A 19,847-nucleotide genomic window follows, 5' to 3' on the forward strand; every position below is an offset into this window, starting at 1 on the left:
ACACAATTACTCAATTAACTGTGCAGTGAGTGTTGTAAGTACCATTTTAACATCCTTATTTCTAATAAACAATGTAGTAAAACATTACTATAACCTGACAAAAGATGAACAGTGGTGAATGCGTTATATGCATTGTGTTTCCCACCTGCATCCCACACATCACTCAAGTGTATTAGGAACACTGTTATTGTGAAACAATACATTACAATAAATCATGTTTGATGACAGGCTCAAAATCTCTTCAATGTATTTTTAATCAGATTAATCACAGGGCCGGTGAGGATTAATTTAAATTAATCGCAATGACTACCCATTCATTATTAGTTGCATTTTATTTTCATCATTATTGACCTTCTTGATGGCACCTTGGAAAATGCATCTTGAAACGCAACTTGCCAACACTTTGTAAAGCCTGTGTCCTCAACAATATTCATAAGAGTGGCTTTTGTGTAGTGTAGCATAATGGGGTCACAAGTTACGTGAGGGTGGTTTGGCGCAAACCAGGCGTCCCAAAGTACTTGCAGAGGAATCCTTAACTTATGTGTGCTTTGTGTCGATGTGGTGTGTGTGTGCAGACTACTTCATGTCGGCGGTTTCATATTGTTTTGTTGTACTCAGACCCCCCACTGAGATCGCTCATATGTTGTTTATAGTCGCCCAGTTTGATGGAGCTGGTTCCTGCGGCCCAGTCGCATTGTGGCATCAATCCATGCCAGTGAGTGGAATTAGGGTATTTTGAGTCACTATGCAATGCGGGTGTGCTTATTGCGTTAATTAAAAAAATATGTAATTAATCCATCCATACATTTTCTATACCGTTTGTCCTTACTAGGGTTGGGGGGTATGCTGGCACCTATCCCGGCTGTCTTCGGACAAGAGGCGGGGTACACCCGCGACTCGTCAGCCAATCGCAGTGTAATGAATTTCTGAATTGATCTGGATTAACACATTAGTTTTGTAACTTATATTTGTGATATATTGACATTGTTTTGCAGAGGGATTAATCAGTGCCTCTAATCTTTTACCTTTGACTTTTTTGGCCCTGTAAAATATGAAAAAACACCCTGTATATCCAGTAACTATCCCTGTGGGGATACAGTGGTGTGGATTGTCCTTTGAGGGACAGACATTGATTCTCACAGTGTCTGAGCTATAACATAAAGCCTTCTGCTGAAATAAATTCTGTGATTATGCCATTAGTTAATGAGCAGTAAGAGACAGTTGCATGGTGCAAATACACGACACTGTATGTTGCATTATAGTGCATCCGGAATTGCATCATTTGATGAAAGCAGGCGGGGAAAATTGACATCCACAGTTTTTAATATGTTGCGTAACCAATTTAAGCAGCATCTGCAAACCAGTAAGTAGGTCGCATTCCTTGTAGACACAGCAGCGATTTTTTTTTTCTCATGTGCTTCCATTTTCAGGCTCCATCAGAATTCCCTCTCAGAGAGAGCTGCCACTGGTTCACACAGTTCCCTCTTGACCATCATCCAGTGCTGCACCACCCCTCTTCCAATTTATCCTGTTTCTTGTCCTCTTTACTTTCATCACTTGTCTTTTTCCCAACTCTGCTTTTTTTCTTAATTTTGACTTTCAGCATTGTCTTTGTCTCCTCCTTCTCTCTTCCTTTTCTCTCCATCTTGCTCATCATGGAGGCAGTGGCTGAAAGGCAGCCTTCAATGTAACTCATTGGCCGTCACGCTGCTCCATTTATGCGCTCCATCCTCTCTCTTCTGCGCTATTGTGCACTGCACTGCTTCTCTCTCTCCTTTTCTCACCCCTCTCCTCCCTCTCTCTCATCCTTTCTCTACCTGCATCCCTCTCACACTGCACGCTCTTATCTCTTGAGTGCGTTCCTCAGCTGTGCTCCACTTGGGGGAAATACCGCACACTCTTGTTTTTGTCTTGGGCGGAAGTGGAAATTAATGCTCCTGGTTTTCCAGCCTTTTCTCGGACTCTGTGGATCTGTGTGGGCCTGAGGAGGGAGTGAGGGTAGGAAGGGAGGGTGTTGAGAGGGACCAAAAAGCTGCTCAAGTGGGCGCTTCTTCTGGGCTTCTTCTTCAAGCGGTGATTGTGGTTGATGGTTGCGCCTGAAGGGTCATGCACTGGGACTTGTGCGCTTTACGGTGCTTGGAGTTGGAGATCTTCTCCCATTTTTGCCCCCCCTGGTGGGGCAACCTTGAGCCTGGTGCCGGGGGAAGCTTCCAGGCACCGGTGGCTGCACCGTGAAGAGCGGGCACCATGAACCAACTGGATGCGCCACGGCCACTCAACTGGACTATCAGAAAACTGTGCCATGCAGCCTTCCTGCCATCTGTACGCCTCCTCAAGGTAAACAAACACATCAGGGAGAAAGTGGGAAGCTTTAGGCTATAAGGTGTAAAACAAGAATCAATGAATGTGTCCTCTTTGGGTCACTTACTCGCAACATTAATCAGGAATTGATGCTTGCACAAACAGAAGTGTGGCAAAGCTGCTGTCTTAAAGCTGCTACACTGAGGGAGGACAAAAGACACAACAGGAGGGGAGATGCATATTAGGCTAATGGAAAGTGGACATTTTTGTAGAACAGACAGAAGATGACATAAAAGTGGGAATAGGGGCATAAAGTTGTGGATGTGGAACAAGGTTTTCATTGAGGGTTAAGGTGAAATGTGGGAGGAAAGAACAGGTTGATGCAAATAGCAGGAGGCAGAGGAATGGAGAAGATTTGTACAGGCGAATGAGCAGTGATGTTAAATGAATGATGATGGATGCACTGAGGAGGGTCAGGATCTAGACCATGTAGATCTGCAGTCAAACCAAAGTTGGCATGTTTTGAAATTCATTCAACAATCAAGCTTGATGGAAAGTTGCGCTTGTCTTTTTTGAACACAAGAAATAGGCAATAGGTGTCGTCCAACACACCTCGTCAGTGTGAGTTGGTTGTCATGTCTCCTTGCAGGTAGTTACACTTGTCTACTAGTCTATACTGTATGACTTGTTTACAGACACATGTGCACCTTTTTATTATTCATGCATGTATTTTGCAAGCCACTTTGGGGCTCCTTCACCCTCTCCTGATCTGAGAATGTCATAGAAAAGCCTTTTTCTCTGATGTTGGAGCACACAGCTCGTGTTGCATGTCATGCATTTGCATATGTATAGCCTGCTTAAATGAATTTCATTGTAACACTTGATTGAATGTGGATGTGTGTGTGTCTAGATATGTGCATAGTGCTGTGAGTGAAACTCACCCGCGATGAAGCATTTTCTGCACACCAGTGCATTCCCACAAATCTGTTTTGCATCGTGTATAGTCGAACAGCCGCTCAAATTAGACCAAAAACTTTAATGAAAAATCTACGTCGGAACTGGTACCTTATAGACATCAGTTCACAGCATGAACTCTGGGCTTTTTCTTTGGCTTTTTGTGGCACTTATTACGAAAGATGGACTGTCAACCATTCGTGATGTCACACAACACAAGATGTCAATTCAGCAAGCAGGAAAGGATTACCTCTGCACAAGTTTGCTATTTTGGGGGATTTGTGTGTCATTTTTGTGCCACTTATTCAAAAAGAATAAGCAGCCTCAACAAGGGGATTAAAGAGAAGAATTACACCAGAAGTTACATGAAGTAAATGGATACACACAGGATACAAAGCAGTCTGGCCTGCAATTATTAGTTCTAATAAAAAAACAAAACAATCTGGAAAAGATTGTGTTGAATCTTATTGGTTCACAGTAGCCTGTATGGTTGCTAAGAACATTTCATGTAATATTATTCAGCAAAATGCCTCCAATACCACTCTGAACAGTCAAATGGCATAATGAGTTGAACATACACTCCTGATCAAATTTTAAAGACAGGCTGAAAAATTGTGAGAATTTACATTTTGCACTGTTGAATCTTTGCACTGGGAGCTTTTCTCTCTTTAAACATAACACAATTCTTGAGCTGCCGAGGTTGTACACAGTGAGACAGTCATTTGAAACGTCTTAAAAGATCCCAAGAGTTATGGAACAAAAAAGTCAAGTTGTAGACCCAAAAAATGTCACCAGCCCTCCTGTCCGATTGGCTGTCCGTCAAGACATGGGACCATCCTCGGCCTAAATAAAGGTTGTTACTGGTGTCTCGTGCAGTCCAATAACAATCAGACGGAATCTGCGAGAGAAGGGCTTTAAAAACACAAAACGTTTCAAAGGCCTCGTCTCCTTCAATGCCACAAAATTGGCCGTTTGGAATTTGCACGAGAGTACCAAGCATGGGACATTGAAAGGTGGAAGAAACTTTTATTCTCTTATGAGAAAAAATGTAACCTTGATGGTCCTGATGCCTTCCAATGTTACTGGCATGACAAGGAGATCCCACCTGAGATGTTTTCTACACAGAACAGTGGAGGGGGCTCCATCATAATCTGGAGTGCTTTTTCCTTTAATTTAACAATGGAGCTTCAGGTTGTGCAGGGGCGTCAAAGCCAAACGGCACCTGGCTATGCGGAGATACTGCAGCGGGTAATGACTGGATTTTTCAGTAGCGCTGCAGTTCACAATGCCCACCTGACAAAGGACTTCTTCAAGAGGAATAACCTCAGTCTTTTGGACCATCTCTGTGTTCCCCTGATCTAAATCCAGTTGAGAACATTTGTGGATGGATGGCAAGGGAAGTTTACAAAAATAGACAGTTCCAGTTCCAGACAGTGGATGCCCTGCATGAACCCATCTTCACCACCTTGAGCAACTTTCCCACTACACTAGGCCCCCAACTTACGAACACAATTGGTTCCAGACAACCGTTCTTATGTCGAATTGTTCTTAAGTAGGGGAAAAGGTAATATTACCAATTATATAGATACTACATGTACGTGTATACATATACAGTATATGCGTATGTATGTAAATATGAGTTTGGATGCAGTAGTAATATTAAACCAGGATAATTAATGAAAAAAAATAATAAAAGTGATATAATAATACGTAATGATAAATGTTATTTACCTTTGAAGAGGAGTGGTCGAGCATACGTCGGTAGTGGACGAGAAGGAGGATGAGTTATTGAAAAAGGACAAATCGTCGTCGTCGTTAGACTCTTCTAAAAGAGGTAGTGTTCTGTGGGTGGTGTAGAATTAAGCAGGCCTATTAACTCTTCATAAACTTTAATCACACGCTCTGTCCGGGTTGTATCATACAGTTACAATTTAGCTTTCCATTTAGCTTTATCTCCCCAGTCTAACTCTTCCTCTGTTGGTCCCATTAGCAGTGTCACAGTGCCCTCTACTGGTCAAGCATGTACAGTAGCAGTATAAATACTGATGGAGCGACTACAAGGCAAAATAAAATAAAGTATAGACTAGTCGGCTTGTGTTCGTATCCGCCAATGTTCGCAAGTTGGATGTTCGTAAGTTGGGGACCTAGTGTACTAGCCTCCTGGAAACTCTAACCAATGTTAGAGGTGATTAACAAGAATGGCGCTGCTACTCATTATTGAGTCCTTTTTCAAACATTTTATTTCTGTTTTGGGGTTGGAGGGTTGTTCTTTTTTTTAGCTATGGTCTTAAACTTTTGATCAACTGATGAACAGCCTATTTCAGTTTAATGTTTTTATGCAATCAGTTGTTTTTTTTGTCTCACTCTCATTTCTTCTTTTTGCATTTTGAAGCTCTACTTAACAGTGCAAATTGTGCAAATTGTAAATTCTTGCAATTTTTCAAATGGTCTTAAAATTTTGATCAGGGGTATACTTTTCAAGTTTAAGTGCATGTGGGGGAAAAAAGTACGGTTTTGACCCAAATATGAGATGACCCGGAATAAAAAGACCACCACTCTTTTTCAAGACAACCTTTCTTTAGACGTTTTTTCTTGTGGAAAAGTACCATCTTATAATGGCGTCAATACAATAAGTGGTACACATTTTGTGAAGAACAACTTCTATATCATTTTATTGTAACACTGAATCAATACTGTACTTTCGATGCATCTTCTGTTGGTAAACCAGCCCAGACACCTCTCATGTTGTGTTAGCACTAGCGTGGGTGCGTTACTGTTCTGTTCAGTGTTGTGTGCAATCTTTGCATGCAAAAATGATCACACAAGGTTTGTGTTTTGCAGGTTTATACTTATTTGGCTTGGAGTGTTTGGCTTTTTTGTTGATCCAAAATATTTTTTATGCTATTTTGCCACATTGGCATCCATTTTACATCTGTTGCAGTACATTTATTCACTTCCTGTATTTCATGTGATCTTTTTAATACATACAAAAGTGATAGCTAATGTAAAGCTAAGCTAATATAAATGCCAGGGTTTTCTCACAATCATAATAAATAATAATCATATATAATAATCAGTATAATAATAAATAAATAATAAATACAAATGGACATAACAGAATAAGTTCAAAACTCTTCTTCCTTGTATTTTGCAAACATCAACTGCTTGAATTGTTTCTTGAAATCGCTCATCTTGGTGCTTTTTTGAGTTCCTTACTCAATCAGTTCCATCATTTGATTCCACATACTGAAATGCTGTGGGTTTTTAGAGTTGTTCCCTGTATAAGTGTTTTAAGTTTAGTTTTTCCCTGAGATCATATTTCTTCTCTTTTGTAGAAAAGTATTGTATGACATTTTTGGGTAGCCGGTTATTGTCTGCTTTATGCATATTATTAGCTGTTTGAAAATGTACTAAATCGGCAAATTTTAATATTTGTGATTTTATAAATAGAGGATTTGTATGTTCTCTATACGTGGCATTATGGATTATCCTCACTGATAGTTTTTGCAGGACATTTAGCGAGTGAAGATTGCTTTTATAGTTATTACCCCATATCTCCAGACAATAAGTTAGATATGGTAATACCAGAGAGCAGTAAAGAGTATGGAGTGATTTTTGATCAAGAACAAATTTGGCGATTATGTTGTATATTTTTAATGTGAGATTTCCAGCTCATTTTTTCATCTATTATGATCCCTCAAAATGTATTTTCGTTCACCATTTCAATGTCCACGCCGTCAATTTGTATTTGTGCGTGCATGTCATTTCTGCTATTACCAAATAGCAGTATTTTAGTTTAGTTTTACTACTAGTTTTATCAAACCATCTTTTTAGCATGGCCATTTCATCTGTGACTTTATTAATTAGCTCTTGTGTGCTTTCTCCAGAATAAAAAGCAGTGGTATCATCTGCAAATAATACAAACTAAGTCTTTCGTCACTTTACAGATGTCATTAATATACAAGTTAAGCAGTTTTAGACACAGCATTGACCCCTGGGGTACTCCGCTCGTAATATTTCAACTTGCAGTTGTATATTCTCCTAGCTTTACATATTGCTTCCTGCTTTCTAAATAGCTTTTTACCCAATTCAAAGCTAACCCTCTGAGTAGATTGGATTGCTCCACTCAGTGTCGGAGCCACTTGGTGGCCAAGGGTGGCTGTGGCCCCCCCACTGGCCATCTCGACATTTCAGGCATCAACTTATTGCCATCACTATTTGAGTAATGGTCTCACCTTGGCTACCCCGATGAAAAATGTGTGGCTCTGCCACTGGATCCACTAACAAAACTTTAATGGGCACATGTAAACCAAAATCATTTACAGTTCACAATTTAAATTGTAACAGCATTTCCCAGTGGCAAATACCGTCATTCCCAGTGTATAAGTCACTACTTTGAACCCTGCGGCGTAAACAGCGGTGTGGCTAATTTATGGCTATGTTCTAATCTCGTGACATCTCCTTTACCCCAGAACTACTACTAATCATTTAAATGCTGTACCACTGGCGAGTCAGTGGCAAGAGCCAATCACAAGCTATAAGTGAACTCACGACGAGCTTGTCAGCCCACTGGAAATCACAGGAGGTCATTCCTCAGTATAACAGGCTGACTCACGGTGTCATCTTACAAAGAATGCAAAACTCATCACAGAGCAACTTAACACTCAAAAGGTACATAAGAAATATACAATACTAGGCTCCTCTGGCTCCCTCTTGTGGACAGAAGCAGCATTGCAGCATCCCGGCTGGAATAACCGATGAAATGCTTTTCTAGGACTAAATGCACTCTGGGAAACAGTTAAAAAATATATATATTTTTAAAACTTGTATTGGTACTTGTATTGTACATTTCTTATGTACCTTTTGAGTGTTAAGTTACTGTGTGATGATTTTAGTGTTTTTAGCATGAGTCAGACTGTTATGTTGAGTTGACAAGCTTGCCGTGACTTTTTTCATAGTTAATGATTGGCTGTCAAATAAAGAGCGACCTGGTCCTCACCGACTCGTGTGGCTTATAGTCCAGTGCGGCTTATATATGGACGCATCTGTTTTTCTCTCTAAATTTAGTGGGTGCAGCTGAAACACCAGTGTGTGTTATACACTGGAATTTACAGTAGTCCCATGTTTGTCTTGGTGCTTTTAAAAGCTTCATGATTTAACACAGTGCCGTGTTCAGTCTGTGGCAACGTGACAAATGCCAAAGCAATCACAAAATTGTACAACTGTGAAATGCAGACTGTAGCAGAATTTGCAGTTTATTGAAAATGTTGTGCTTCCCTGCCTTCCTTGTTTGTTTTTTTTCCTGAGTTGAATCTTTCACAGTGTCTGCTGTTGTTGTTGGACTTACAGGAGGTACAGCAGGCGTGCAAAAAAGATAAATTCTTACTGTCAGTGCAATAAAAGCTTGGTTAGAGATCGGGCCACCTTTCCCCAGAAATACAAATATTTACAAAAGCAATGTTCTAACTGCCTCTCCGCTCATACTACGCTATCGTTATGTTGGACTGCGGCTCTCCCGGTTTACAGCAGAGGGAGGACAAAGAACACGAGCATGGTGCCTCACTCTGGCCTGTTCATTACTTAATTGCTTAAATATACAAAAATGGATATCACAGTGGCCTGACTGAGGTATTGTATTTGAACGCTCCTCGGCAGACATCAAGCTGTCACTGTGAAATGAATCTAACAGGCATGTCAAGGAGATTTCTGCATGGCGAGCATTTCCTCCTATGTCTCGTTATTACCTGCCCTCCACTGCCCTCTGGTTTACATGCATGTGAGGGTGACTGTGAGAGGTGCTCTCTGTCCTCCTTGGCCACTATAAATGTGCATTTTGTTAATGTTGCAGCCAATACAAGCTCCTGTCTGTTAGCCAATAAGCTAAACCAAGCACATCAACCCAAATACATAGGTCTTCTAATATGGCACACTTTAAATATGTAATCATATATTCAACGATCAATTAATGAATTCAATTGCAAAATTTAACAAAAATAACCAAACTGATCATTGATCCCGCCCCCACCTCTTTGTTTGGTTACTTTGACAGATTCATTTGATTCATGTTGCATAAAAAGGAGACCAGTCCAGGGTGTACCCCGCCCCGCTCTCTCTCTCTCTCTCTCTCTCTCTCTCTATATATATATATATATATATATATACAAGTATATATATATATATATACTGTATATATATATATATTAATCAATACATTTGTTGCCAGAAAACAACAGTGATTTGGCCAAGTTTAGCTGCTCCACGTTAGCCTATCATAACCACTCCGTGACTGCAAATTGTCTTCTCTGACACTGCTTATGTGTAAATGTACGTACGAGACAGCAGCGAGTGGAAGCCATGAACGCGAGTTCAGCCCGCACAACAATTTTTGGACTTGGGATTGTGAGAAATATAGACATTTATTTGTTCAGTTGGTTCTTTTAAACCACTATTGGTAACACGTGCTATATCCTGTAGTTGTGTTTTTATGTAGTTTGTTTGGAAAAAGGGCAATTTGGAGGCATGTGGCATATTATGTAGGTGAGCCTGTATTGTCTACAGCTAGTTTTGCAAACATGTAAGTGCAACGACTCAAACTACAAAGCATCAAAGCATCTAAAGCATCAAGTGTGCTAACATGAAGAAAACCTTTTAAAAACCCGACACTCATGTTAAGTGGGCGTGTATGTACAATTTTTGTTTGTTTGCATACGAGTGGGCAAAGGCCGACCCGAGGCAGGCTGAGATATTGATCGTTCATTTGCACAGTGGCGAATCCTCTTGTACACAAGCCAGACTCTGCAAAGACATTCAAAACTTGACTGGGCTTGCCATTGTTAGCTAACAATAGTTTATTTCACTATTCCTGAGGTGTACCTTCTCCTGTTTGCACTTCAAACACACGCATGTGAAAAGATGATTGAAACATGGTTGTGCTTTTTCCTAGACATAACCTGGCCATGTTTATAAAGAGAAAGCTATGTCTGCCTATGTATCATTTTTCATATTTAATGTGGTATGCTGTATTGCATATCTTACATTGACATGCATTGGTAGTTGCGTCATTTTAGCGTGCCATCGGCTCCGCTGTCGAGCTTTGCTCATGGGAAGATAATGTGACCAGCATTCATACTGCTGTCTCACATTGTAATGATGCTGCACTAAAGCTGTGAAAACATGTTTGATGGAGTGACATTTTATGAGTCAGGGGCAAAAAAAAAAACTCATGGCAATGTGTGATCAAATTGCTTCTCTCTTGCTTGTGTGTTTTTTTTAAAAACCTTCATCAATTTACTTTAAAGGTTCCCTATTATGCAAAATGGACCTTTTAGTGATGTTCTAACAGTAATATGTGTCTGTAGAGCACCAAACCGTTTATTAGCACCAAACGTGACAAACTATCATTTCCCTTACTTGTTTGCTCCGCTTTTGAGAGAAGAGCCACTCAAACAGTCGCTTTTGAAGTTCAGTGTTTTCTTGATGTCATGAAGGGAAAAGGTCTTTCCTTGTGGACATGATACTACCTTTCATCCACACTTAGATGAGCCCACCCCGTGGGTACAGCCACAACTTCACGGAGGACAGCTTTATAAAAACAGTAGGCTTTGCTATGTGTCTTAAAACAAAGTCTGGCGCTCATAACAGCGTTGTTGTAAAAATGTGATGCTAATGTTAGCACTGTAGCTCACATAGCTATGCTCTTGTTGTTAATGTATGTGTCTTCCCCTACTGCTTAATGTTACATCGTTGTATGTGATATATGGCTTATACTACAAGCGCAGAGTTACAGTGCATATGTAAGATGTGCATAAAATTCACAATAGCGCTTCTTGGAGACACACACTCTGTCAGAAACTGGCGTGAGCTACACACAAACACACACACACACACACACACACACACACACACACACACACACACACACACACACACACACACAAAACGTTTAAAGGTCTAAATTCCAGCATTAAGGCTACACACTGGGGGACCTCTGAGACTTATTTAGAATTGCAATGTCCGCCACCTTGTACAATAGAAATAAACACGACAACTCATAATAAGTTACAAATAATGAAATGTGTTGTACAGCGCTGTAGTATTCTGAAGTGATGGCACATACGAATGTTCTGAAGTGCTGTTGAGTGCAGCGCAGTGTGAATGCAGTGCTACTTTTATTTATAAATACACTTGACTTTCATACACGTTGTAATGTGAAAACAACTGTTGGGACACAATTGTTCTCTTCTATATTGTCTATATTTGGCTGCTGTACTTGTTGCTTTGCACAGACAGCCGTGACACCATTGCTTATTTCCCCCCCATTTATTACCGTTATTGGATGTGGCGTACGTTGAAGTTTTGATCAAAGATACTTGAAATCTCATCTCCGTCAGCCTGCACCTCGCCTCTCAGGTATTTGCAACATTGACAAAGCCTGACACTTTTACAAGTTTAAGTCTGGGATTTTTGCTTGGATTGGTGAGGATCAAGTGAGCAGACAACAATATTGACAGATGAAGGCAAATGGAAAATCTTTCATCCTTATTTTGGCAACTTAAATCTTTATTTTTTGTAGTCAGTCACATACTCCCTGTCGTTTAGATAGCACTTCTATTCATATCTTTTCATGTTCATACCTCTCTTCGCCTTCCTACAGTATCTTCCTTGTGGCTTGTTTTCTCTGTCCTTCTTTGTGTTAGTCGCATGTGCCTGGCCCTTTCGCTTTCCTCTTTGTCCCCCCCACGCAATCATGAAGCATATATAACACTGCCTTATGCAAAATACATGAGGGATGGCATGCTGCTGCTAAAAAAATACATCTGTCTAATGCTAAAAATAAATGCGTTACATAAAATGATCCTCCACTGCATATTATATCATGGAGTTGGAGCAGGGCAATGCTATGCAAAAACTTGGTGTCACCACCTATATTTATTGTATCTACAGTAGTCATGGTACGACGCTGCTTAAGTAGTAGTAAAATTCCCCAGTAATTGTCCCCGTGAGACATTTTCCCTACATTGTTTAACAGATGTTTGTTTATATGCCAAAGGCAGCATAAAATGCAGAGGCTTTATTTTTAAGTCTAAATGGCCACAAATCGCAGGGTAAGAGTGCAAAAAATGTATGTGACAAAAGCAAATGAACAAACGAGCACAAAGGAAACAAGTCTGAACTGACTGACACAGTGGGGCTGTCTGTCCTGGTTTGGTACTGCAGTGGGGGCGCTAGTGTTCAAACCTACTTCTCCCGCCCTGCTCAGCCATGACTGCTAATTGTTGAGCGCACACACTACGGCCACGTGCTTGTGCATGAGCCATGAGCCACCTTTAAGGTTGAACACGTTCCATTCCAGTCTGCTGGTTGACCTCTAATCTCACCATACATGTCGACATCTGCATTTGACAGTCAGGGAAAATTTCCAGAAAAAAGGAAATTACACCACCTCTCGATGCAAAAAAAACGTGGGGGCGGTGGTGGAAAGACCCGAGTACCCACTGCCAATGTGCAGCACCGTGGTCCTCGCAGATTGCCGTGGCTCAATCGTGGATACTATCACCGTTGTCACCTGCAGCACGGGGGAGGACGTTTTGATGAAAGTTAAAATACAGGAAAGGGGAAGGGAAAAGGGAAAACGAGAGGGTGACGGGTATGAATCTGACATACAAGTGTAAAAAGAAGTTAACCACAATAATATCAAATCTTTAAAATTGCCATACAATAATTAAGAGAAGTAAACAGCTGTTGATCTTTGGAACAATACAGCACTCTACCTTTTACAAATGACAACACATATTTACAGATTCTACAACCTCACTGGCGTTTAACTTCAGAAGTGCCTATACCTGTACCAGAGACTGCACCAGAGTACTCCAGGCACTGGTGCAGGTACAGTATCTCACAAAAGTGAGTACACTGCTGACATTTCAGCAACCATGTTTATTAGAGTATATCTTCTCAAGGAACAATCCCAACAAATAAATGAAACTTCAATATGCTATAGAGCAATCAGTGTACAGCTTGTACAACTGTACAGTACAGGTTTTTAAAACATAAATTAAGAAATGATCGCTGTTTTGTAGTTGAACACTTCTATTATTAGTCCATAAAATGCATATTTAAGCAAATGTTACGTTTTCATGGCCTAAATTAAGCATTTTCAAGCATAAAAATGTTGTAAAAGAACAAAAATGCAAATACAGTTTCAGGCAATACAAGACATTGATAAACTGTAGTCTACACTGGCCATTAGTTAACAGGCACCAGACCTGATCACCAATGACAGGCTTTTATTATTTTATAATTATTTGTCTCACAGTAGGCACAATAATAACATAATCATCGTCATCATCATAATACCACAGGCTACTGTTGTGGCCGTTCCTCAGTTAAAACTCTGACTCCGCGGCGTCATTTCCTGTTCACACGTCCGGAAGACATTTATTGAAACATACACGAGCATGAGTCTTATTTGGAGAGAGAATGGCCTTTACTTGTCGCTTATACAAAGGTACAAGCAAATTTGTGCAATTGTGTGATTTATGTCTTAAATGGCTTATTTTCTTTGACTATATTTAATATATTGTATTATTATTATGGGGCCATTTGCGGCTCACGGCTCCTTTTTTATTGATCTGCGGCACAGTGTAGAACAGTGTAGAAAACAATAACTAGGTTGTCCGATATTATCGGCTGAATATTGTAATAAAATGGTGATATTGTCCCTACGCTGTAAGCCGATATAGAGGTTTTACCCACAACGTCGCAATACTGCAGAAGGACATAGTTAATATTGTGCCGCTCACAAGTATCTCTATATTTAGCAAGCAGAGTAACAATCAGTTCAATCAATCGTTCAAACTTACCAGCTTTGTAGAAATCGTGGGGGGTTATTATTCTACATACCATTACTCCCGGTGTCTTTAAAGAATGAGCTAAAAAAAAAATCACACAGCAACATAATAGGTAGATAGCAACAGACAAGACACTGCCAGGGAATAATGATGAATAATCACCAGCTGTTAATAGGTAGATAGCAACAGACAAGACACTACCAGGGAATAATGATGAATAATCAACGGCTATAAACAGCCATAAACGTGTAACTTAGCAGCCATTTACAAGAACAGTACAGCAAAGCACGCTGGGAAACAGGAAGTTGGACAATATTGACATATATTGGACAGCCCTAATAATAACACAATGCTTTGTCTTGAAATAGATATACATACAGTATAATATTTACAAAATATATATATTAATATGAAAATATTAAGGTGGCCCACTGCATCTTTTGATTTTTCACTATGCAGCCCATGGTGGGAAAAGTTTGGACACCCCTGACGTAAACAAAAAGACAGTGTCCTGCATGACAACAAAACAGGAAGTTGGTGTAAAAATAAAAACAGGAAGTGTCATGTAGACTTTGGATGAGGCTTTATCTTTTGTCTGCTGTGTGGCGCTTGTGTTGTGACGTCAACCGAGCTCCAAGGTACTGACACATTTCCCAGTGCGTTTGAGGTCGATGTTCCTGCTCGCTCTTTCCTGTCAGACTTTATTCTGACACGTTCCAAAGTGTGGAGAGCAGATGCGACTTGAGTGTTGGATCAAAGTGAAGGAAAGGGTGTCTTGTCATGCACGCCTTTTGGCTTTCCCTCCCTTTCACACTTTTCCCTGCTATCTGGTGGCGTGCACAGGATGCATCACAGCTCGCTTGTTTGCGTCTCACTGAACCAGCAAAAGAGCTCATTTAGGAGATTTCAATAAAAACATCATGCAGCTAATGAGGTGCAATGAAAACATAAGCTGCCAATTACCGCATCGTTCTCTTACACGAGTGCTCAAACAAGACATTTCCTCTTTGGCATTTTTCCACATGCTATGGAAATATCTTTTGTGCTCTCTAAAACATCCGTCTCTTTTAACAAGAAACTGGCGCTCACAAACAATGTGTTGTCATGCATGTTTGTGCTTGTTTTTTTGTTCCTAAATGCATTTGTCCTGAATTAATGCAACAGACACTGTAGATGAATCTCCTCACCGCTCAGCTGCTGAATCATTAATGAGAATGAGACTCTGAAAGGACCTGAAGTTTCAGAATAGATGCATAATTTGGCAAAACACCTCTAACTGGGGATATTTCTCACACGCCAGTATGCAAACATCAGCGGCACCGAACACGCACACTCACACACCATTGCAAATATCATATCCATCCATCTACATTTCCCACCTTGTAGTGAGAACAGCTATGCCCGTGAGAAGGATAAAGCCTAAACATCGACCTATAACCTTTAAACTGCATGGGGAATGGTATACAGTCAATGGAAGGGCCATTTAATAATGTATGAGGACAGTAAATCCTCATGAAATGCTTTAGAAAGATTGACATTGAAATTTTCACTATGTATTCATGTATGTGCAGCATAGGTAAGCACATACTTATTTTTGCACCGCATTTTAAAATACATTTCTTTTCATTGCTGCATTTACCGAACCTGGGGACATGCTGGAGCCTATCCCAGCTGACTTCGGGCGACAGGCGGGGTACACACTGGACTGGTCGCCAGCCAATCGCAGGGCACAGTGGGCCAAAATGTATAGGGTTACAGTTACTACATCGTTAAGGTGAAACAGATAAGGTAGTATATGTAACCCTACTTTTGGCCTACCTTGTCTAATTTATCAATGGCTGTATTGCAATTGTAGATTGCAGGAAGTGCAGTAGAACTGCGGACACCAGCATTTTGTTAATGTTCTGGTAAAACAAGCATATTCGCTTTGTTTGGGTTTAAAATAAGCTCTGAAAATAAATGTTACAAAAATGAGGAGCTCTTGGCCATTTTCATTTTGTAAAAGTAGCTCTCACAAGGAAAAACGGTGGTGACCCCTGGTCTACAGTAAATAAGCTGTTAATATAATAACATCTGGTGGCACATTCACACATATTTTTCAGGTTGTTTATGGCTGATCAATACGTCTGCAATCAATCAATACACACGCTAGTAAATGCACAGGTCAATACATTCCCATTGAATCACTCTCGCTCCTCTGTCATGGCTGCTAAAGTAATGAAAAGCCCTGCTGATTTGTGAGGCCCCAATGATTGAAATTGCATCTCCCTCAGGAGGTGAAAATTAGTGGAGACAACTGCAGCCATGCTGATACTGAGACATGTGTTATCAATCAAACAAGCTGTGGGTCACGTGATGCAGAGCCCAAAGTTCTGCACTGCACTGACAGAACTGCTGAAATGACACAAAAGTAGAACCATGGACAGCGACAGTGCAGTGAAGCATGTCATACTGAGCTGTAAAAAATGCAGCCAAGGGGAAAAGTCTGATTGTTAGCCCCAAGCTTAAGATTGCGTTCAGCATTGTACAACAATGCGACATTCTGTGGAGTTATCAGGTGTATGTCAGTAGAATTAAATCCAAAACATGATCTACAGTATGTAGCATAGTCTGTGTCAATAACCATATGTGTAGATTGATTTGTATATACTGCATATACAGAACAGAATAGCAAAGATATGATAGGAAATAGAAATATCCAACGTTAGCAACATTTCAAACCTTTTGGATTTTTAGAGGTCCCGCTTAGACATCATATTCTCATAACAGTTTGAGGTTAATAGTCCTAAAAAATGACACATCGTCTCATTGTATCTCTCTTGTGGGGAATACGCTGGTTTATAATTATTTGTCCACTGCAGCGTAGTTTTTGTATAGAAAATGTTCACATTATGTGTATTTACAGGATAACAGTACCAGACTTGCACCATTAGTGTAGTGGTACACGCTGCTGCCTTTTATGCAGACAGTACGGGTTGATTCCCGGCTAGTGCTGCCATGCGCAGCCATTTCTGGTCCCAAGCCCGGATAAATGTGTAGGTTGCGTCATGATAGGTCCAGGCTGTCGTCCAGACGATGACCAGTCAGCGGGAGTTTCATTGACTGACCAATGAGCGGACAGGTTGCTCTTCAGTATTCATTTTTAAGGAGGAAAACATGGAGGGAAAAAAATAATACTTGCCGTGTCAGATTTCCTGGAGCTATTGACATCTCTAAAAAAAGGATATAGCCATATAAACAAAAACGCAGCGGCATGGGAACTTGTTTGCACCAGAGTAAACGTAACGCTCACACAGACTTTGATGTAAGTTTATCTCCGATACTAGCAAGGTCCGCTACTAGCAAGAGTGCTCAATCAACACCGGCCGCTTTTTCTCCTCTGAACTGCTTTGATACCCCAAAATTCCCTTCAAATCTGACGATGATGTGAGTGCACTGCTCACCGGTGTTGCTGGCCACAGCCGCTTGTCACCTCCCATGTGCAGGGTATATGTGTGGGCGATGAGTTTGGCCAATCGTGGTGGTTTGTTGCATCCTGTGTGTGGAGCCCATTAAACTCTATTTTCTCCACAGTCTCCATTTAGCTGCAGTGGTATGTATTTTGCTGCCCTCAGTGTCGTCAAGGATAAAAATGTCCTTCCTACTGTGGCCAACAGCCACATGCTGGAAAGTAAATACAGGAAACCTGCATCCTCAGTTGTTGTGGTAGCATGTCTGATGAATTTAGTGGCTTTCACAGTTTCCTATGATTTTTTTGCTCTGAATCGTTTTTTGGGTTTTTTTGCACCTTGTGTCCCATTTGCAAGCGGTTATTGTAATGGTAATGGTTTATTTGGGGGTTTTTTTGCACCTTGTGGCCCATTTGCAAGCGATTATTGTAATGGTAATGGTTTAAATGATTTAGAACATGCATACATACATGTTGGAATAAATCACATATTCCAATTCACAATTCCACATAGCAAATGGCTATGACTTGTGAGGTTCCCCAGGGGTCAATCCTATGACGTCTACTGTATTGTTCAATCTGTACATGCTTCATTTAGGCCATAATACGCAGCTGCAATGTGACCTACCGCAACTATGCAGACGACACGCAGATCTACGTGTCACTGACGGATGGTGAACCTTACTTTGTCATCAAACAGATCAGCGTGTGGAAGCAAAACAACTTTCTCCAGCTAAACTCAGACAAAAACGGAAATCATTGTCTTTGGCCCACAGAAACAAAGAGAAAATGTTATTAGCCACCTTGAGATGCTTTCTCTAAAACCTAATCATCAGGTTAGAAATCTAGAGGTAATAAGGTACTCAGACCTGAACTTTAACAGCCACATTAAATCAATAACATCATCAGCGTTTTACCATCTAAAAAACATTGCCAAAATCAAGGGAATAGTGTCTAAGCCAGATTTAGAGACACTAATCCATGCCTTTGTCTCCAGCAGGCTAGACTACTGTAACGGCCTTCTCACCGGGCTTTCTAAACGAGCTGTAAAACAGCTGCAGTACATCCAGAATGCTGCTGCTCGAGTCCTGGCTAGAACCAGGAAATGTGACCATATTAGTCCAGTACTCAGGTCTCTGCATTGGCTTCCTGTCCATCAGAGAATAGACTTTAAAACACCTCTGCTTGTATACAAGTCTGTTCATGGTCTTGTGCCAAAGTACATCTCTGACATGTTAGGGCCACATAAACCATCTCAAGCTCTGAGAAGCTCAGGGAGTGGTCTTCTGCGGGTGCCCAGAGTCAGGACTAAACACAGTGGGGCTGCGTTTCAGTTTTATGCTGCCAAAATCTGGAACAATCTTCCAGAAGATGTGCAACAATCCTTTGGCAATGTCTAAATCCAAGCTGAAAACACTCCTATTCAACTGTCCATATGACAACTGATTTATCGAATTTTATGGAATGATTTTAGAATGATTTTATGTTTTTATGGAATGATTTTATGAAGTAATTTTACCCTTCTTTTTCTGTAAAGCACTTTGAATTACCTTGTGTGTGAATTGTGCTGTTATAAATAAACTTGCCTTGCCACATTATCCTAGCCCCCTCTCTGTTTTGCTGATACAGTTGTTCACTTCCTGTATTCAGCATGCGCCCTTTACCAATTCTGAAACAACATAAGAAAATGATTAGGTGTATTACAATATGCGTGACATTAAGAATGAATAGGAATTGCAAATCATTATAAATATATTCATTTATTCATTTTCTGTGCCACTAAATCCTCTTTAAGGTCACCAGGATACATTATATAGCATTCATAATAAACAATAATAAATGTACAGTATAGTAAATTGTAGTTTGTCAGTTTTACAAGCATTACAATATTTTCAACAGAGCATTGTTGCCTTGGGTGCCCCTGATGACTTTTCTTTAAAAAGATCATCCTTTGCGTCAGGAGGGCTGCTCCGGTATGACAGCCAAATGCAGGGGAGTGAGACATTTCTAATATAATGACTTCTGAAAGTGAACGTGTCAGGAGGGGTTTTATCACCACACGCTTTGATCTGAGGAGCCAGAGGAGCCTCACGCTTGGACTCAGCACATCCTGGCTGATGTAACCTGTCATATAATCACTTGCTCTTCATCTGGGTTGTTGGTTCTGGGTCATTACAACACCAACGATCCTCACTGCCTCACTCACAAAGCTGCCATTACCTGTTGAACATTTCTGTAGTGTCTAACTGTGCTTTGGCTCATTTGTGGCAATGTCTCTTTTTCGAGATGATTGC

The 19,847-nt window shown here is 40.6% G+C and overlaps 1 protein-coding gene across 17 annotated transcripts in view; it reads left to right on the plus strand.

The window, feature by feature from the left end:
* trpm3 (transient receptor potential cation channel, subfamily M, member 3) overlaps positions 1–19,847 on the plus strand; it is a 182,423-nt gene that overhangs the window by 49,173 nt on the left and 113,403 nt on the right. For 7 of the 17 annotated variants that reach the window (XM_054772866.1, XM_054772867.1, XM_054772856.1 and 4 more), the window contains exon 1: positions 1,534–2,337. The exons of the other annotated variants lie outside the window; for them this stretch is intronic. In XM_054772866.1, the coding sequence (XP_054628841.1) occupies positions 2,248–2,337 (90 nt within the window). In that variant the 5' untranslated portion in view covers positions 1,534–2,247. Of the gene's footprint in view, positions 1–1,533; positions 2,338–19,847 lie in introns of those variants that run through there. 17 annotated transcript variants of the gene reach the window in all.

The sequence above is a fragment of the Dunckerocampus dactyliophorus genome, chromosome 4, assembly GCF_027744805.1.
Source record: "Dunckerocampus dactyliophorus isolate RoL2022-P2 chromosome 4, RoL_Ddac_1.1, whole genome shotgun sequence".
NCBI classification, from domain to species: Eukaryota; Metazoa; Chordata; class Actinopteri; order Syngnathiformes; family Syngnathidae; genus Dunckerocampus; species Dunckerocampus dactyliophorus.